The 3,463-nt window shown below is 33.0% G+C and overlaps 1 protein-coding gene across 1 annotated transcript; it reads left to right on the top strand.

The window, feature by feature from the left end:
* The first annotated feature begins 1,326 nt into the window (after positions 1 to 1,326).
* Positions 1,327 to 2,851, top strand: LOC134245748 (uncharacterized). The gene is made up of 3 exons (XM_062728005.1): positions 1,327 to 1,520; positions 1,983 to 2,195; positions 2,675 to 2,851. The coding sequence occupies exons 1-3, from the start codon at positions 1,390 to 1,392 to the stop codon at positions 2,826 to 2,828; spliced, it is 498 nt and encodes a 165-aa protein (XP_062583989.1). The 5' UTR covers positions 1,327 to 1,389; the 3' UTR covers positions 2,829 to 2,851.
* Positions 2,852 to 3,463: the final 612 nt, after the last annotated feature.

Here is a 3,463-nt window from a genome sequence, read left to right as displayed (position 1 = left end):
CAATACGAAATTAGGAGCAGAGCAAACATTGACCTCTTAAGCATAAGGTGGGATCAGGGGCAATCATCCCCAACTGCCGATCGGTCACACCTTCTCTGTGCTTCTTGGCATGATCAGAAGTTGACAAGAAATCCGTCGCCATCCCCGTGTGTAAATGATGGTCAAATAATTAGTATGAAAAATGGGAGCCGGCATTTGACAAAATGATAAATGTTATTTGCTCACAGTATCATTGTATCGACCAAATAGTATTGCAAAATGAAAACCTTAAAGCGAGACTTGTTACTTTTTAGTCTCAGTAACTTCTTTGTCAATAAATAACCTTATTTTTGATATTGTTCATAGGTACATCATGCTCTTGCGTATCCTAATGAACTTGGAAAAATAAACTTCATTTACAATTGTAAAGGGTATAATGCTGCTTATATAAGGGAAGCTAAAATCATCACTTTCATCATTAAGCTTTGATGATAGATTTACCATTACAGTCCTTATATAGTTAAATATCTTGTTTTTCAATTTTTTTAAAAAACAATTTCTAGCATACTTGTATGTAAACTCCTTTTCAATCAAGAAATATCACATTGAAAACTCTCTATGAAAGGTATTTCATCATAAATAGCTGAATGATTCGGGATGTAGGGGTTGATAACCACTTTTTCTTATTTAAAAAAGAAAGTGTATTGCTAATTTTTTTTTTAAATTAAAATACAAATAAGTATAAGTTTAAATTATATGCTAATGAACAGTAATGACAGCCTTTTGTAAGTTGGTGCAAAAATCTTCGCTATCACGATTTAAATTCATTCAAATTTTTACAATCGTTCTTCTAAATCTGATAACCTTTTTTTTTTACCAATGTATTCCAGTAGTAATCTTTCATTAAAATTTCTAAACCTTGTGTCTTTGACAGAACTGGGTTCATTATTGCTAAACATTGCGTCTTTAAGAACTTTAACAGGTCAACATTAATTCTATTCTTTAATTATAGAACATTAATTCTGACAATGGTTCGGATATAATACAAAAAAAGATGCTGTGGATGGATTTTATATTAACGGATGAAGTCTAGCTATGTCGCTTTATGAAATATGCCTACGTGACAAGCATTGGAGAATTTTTTTAACCAAAACACGCACAGATAAAAAATATAATAAAAAATGTGTAAAATTATCTATCAAACAATATAATTTTGAGTCAGTTTTCTCCATGATGTATTGTTTCCTGTTCACCTGTTGCAATTTTAAATGCTTAAATACAATTGAACTGTTGTTATATAAAGAATGCTTCCAAAGTTTAATTTAGTTAAAGCAAATCTGAAAGAAGTAACTTTGTAGCCTCACACAGAAGTTGAATAAATCTGAACATTTTCCAACTGTTTGAAACAGAATGGCAATAATCCACATTTTTGCCCTGTCTCTATTGTTTGTTCTACAAGCCTCCTGCAAAGAATGCAAAACTCAACCCTGCTTAAGGAGGCTCTACAACTCTAGAGTCACAAGGGCAGAGTACTGGATAAGGTAAAAAATTTTAACTTGTTTCTTCAAAGTGTTAGTTGTGAAATGTTTAAATTTATCTATTTGGCCTTTAACGTCAATCATTAATTATGTACTATTTATTAAAATCAAATCCTCAATTGCAACTGGTATTTAAAAGATTTTACTATAATGAAATAAAAAAAATAACGTTTGAAGACTTTATCAATGTCACAGTTTTCATTTCATGGTAAAACTGTTCATCTCAGAGGAAAATGTACCTATAAAATATAGAATAGCAAGTGTTAATCCACACAAAACATGTTGGCAAACTGGCAAGTTTTGACAAAAGCTTGCAATTGCTGTTTTATTGGTGGGAAGTACTTTATAAGTTCATTAATGTAATTGCAGCGTTGTCAATGAAATTAGAGTAGCTGAACTTATTTGGAAAGATAACCATTTGTCATATCCCACTTCCATATAATAATATATATATTTTTAATTTAGACCCTTGAGTGGATCGGGAAGTTCCGGAAGCTCGGGACCCTCTAGCGGAGGCGGTGGTTGGTGGCGAGGGAAGAGAAGCTTTGACTATTACTTGCGCCATGCTGGAGTTGTCGTTACTGTCGAGAACGGGGATCGGTGGTTAATCCACAAGGGGTCGGATTATGGCGATTCGTCAGACACAGTGATCACAGATGCTGGATATATGTCGAGACAGTAAGTTTTTCAAATTTTAATTATTTGCAATGCATTTTAAAGACTCGTAACATTTTTGCAACATAATGTGTCAAATAAAGCGGTACAGTTCAATGCAAATTTTAAGGGCACCAAGATGTTTGAAAGGATTTTGTTAACATGAGAGCAAATAAAATGAATGGATGTATTATTTCTAAAACCTAAATTGTATTCTTGTTGTCCTTTTCCACCCATCTTTATCAAATAGATAATGATCATTTTTCAGTAGAGATTCTGAAGATTTCCATGCTTAGGAGGCATGGGAGACATTTTTCGAACATTCTTGGATAGTCTTTCTCTCGTAATTTCTAAGATTTTCTTAACGTTTTTTAAAAATATAGAGCCGCGCGGCAAATTGGTAAAAGATTTGCTTGAGAAGCAAAGAACAAGTATCTGATCCTTTCTTGGCGGACCTGTTGCTTGGGAGTTAATTATTAAAGTTAATTGTACGTTTTATACAGATGGAGTCAACTGAAGTCCAAGTCTCTCAGTAGATGTAGTTATACCGTGAACATGTTCATGCAGAATGCTCTGATCTCCAAACCATACAAACTGATCGGAGCCAACTGTCAGACAGCAGCAAACAAAATGTGGGATTTGGTGAAGAGATGTTAATAAAGCCAACTGGAAGTGTGTTCATACATAGAATATACTTCTAGAATCAAATATTGATATTCAATAAAATCTGCAAAGTTCTTTTAGGGTTGTTTTTTTTTAGGTGTGACCTTTAGTAGAAGAAGTGATGTTTAAAAACCCATCAAGAATATCAGGTCATTGATTTAAAAATAATAATGGGGGTCAGCAGCTTGTATACAAGCATTTAAATTTACCTGATTATATTATTTTGTCTACCATATAAACAGTCCATCACTGGGTATACTTTCCCAGAACCAACGAGAAGAATTTTGAATTAGAAAACCGGAGAGTGTCCATGGGTACCATTGTAACCCGTTATTAGCATACCTATTTTTTGTGCATATGAAGCAGATTAGGAAATAACAGAAAGATTCGAAAAATATAGTTATAGCTCCACCTACTCAGAAGTTATGGACAAGTTAAAAGTTTTTGCAGACAAACAAATTGCCAATAGATATTTGGACAACCGAAAGACAGACAGACCGCCACACATACAGACGGACGGATAAGGCAAAAAGTATATACCCCGAATCATCTATTATGGGGACATAATAAAAAAAATTACTTTTATGGTATTTAAATTATACTATTTATAAATTAGAAACATTTTAGCT

Source organism: Saccostrea cucullata, unplaced genomic scaffold, assembly GCF_032062105.1.
Source record: "Saccostrea cucullata isolate Sc308-1 unplaced genomic scaffold, CSIRO_AGI_Scuc_v1 ctg21222, whole genome shotgun sequence".
NCBI lineage: Eukaryota > Metazoa > Mollusca > Bivalvia > Ostreida > Ostreidae > Saccostrea > Saccostrea cuccullata.
Note: the sequence above shows the minus strand (reverse complement) of the source record. Positions and strands in the feature narration are given on the sequence as shown.

Excerpts from the sequence above, each read along its gene's own strand:
- LOC134245748 (XM_062728005.1), top strand. The coding sequence starts at position 1,390 with ATGGCAATAATCCACATTTTTGCCCTGTCTCTATTGTTTGTTCTACAA. Across the intron at positions 1,521-1,982 it reads AGGGCAGAGTACTGGATAAG|ACCCTTGAGTGGATCGGGAA; the intron begins GTAAAAAATTTT and ends TTTTTAATTTAG. Across the intron at positions 2,196-2,674 it reads GCTGGATATATGTCGAGACA|ATGGAGTCAACTGAAGTCCA; the intron begins GTAAGTTTTTCA and ends CGTTTTATACAG.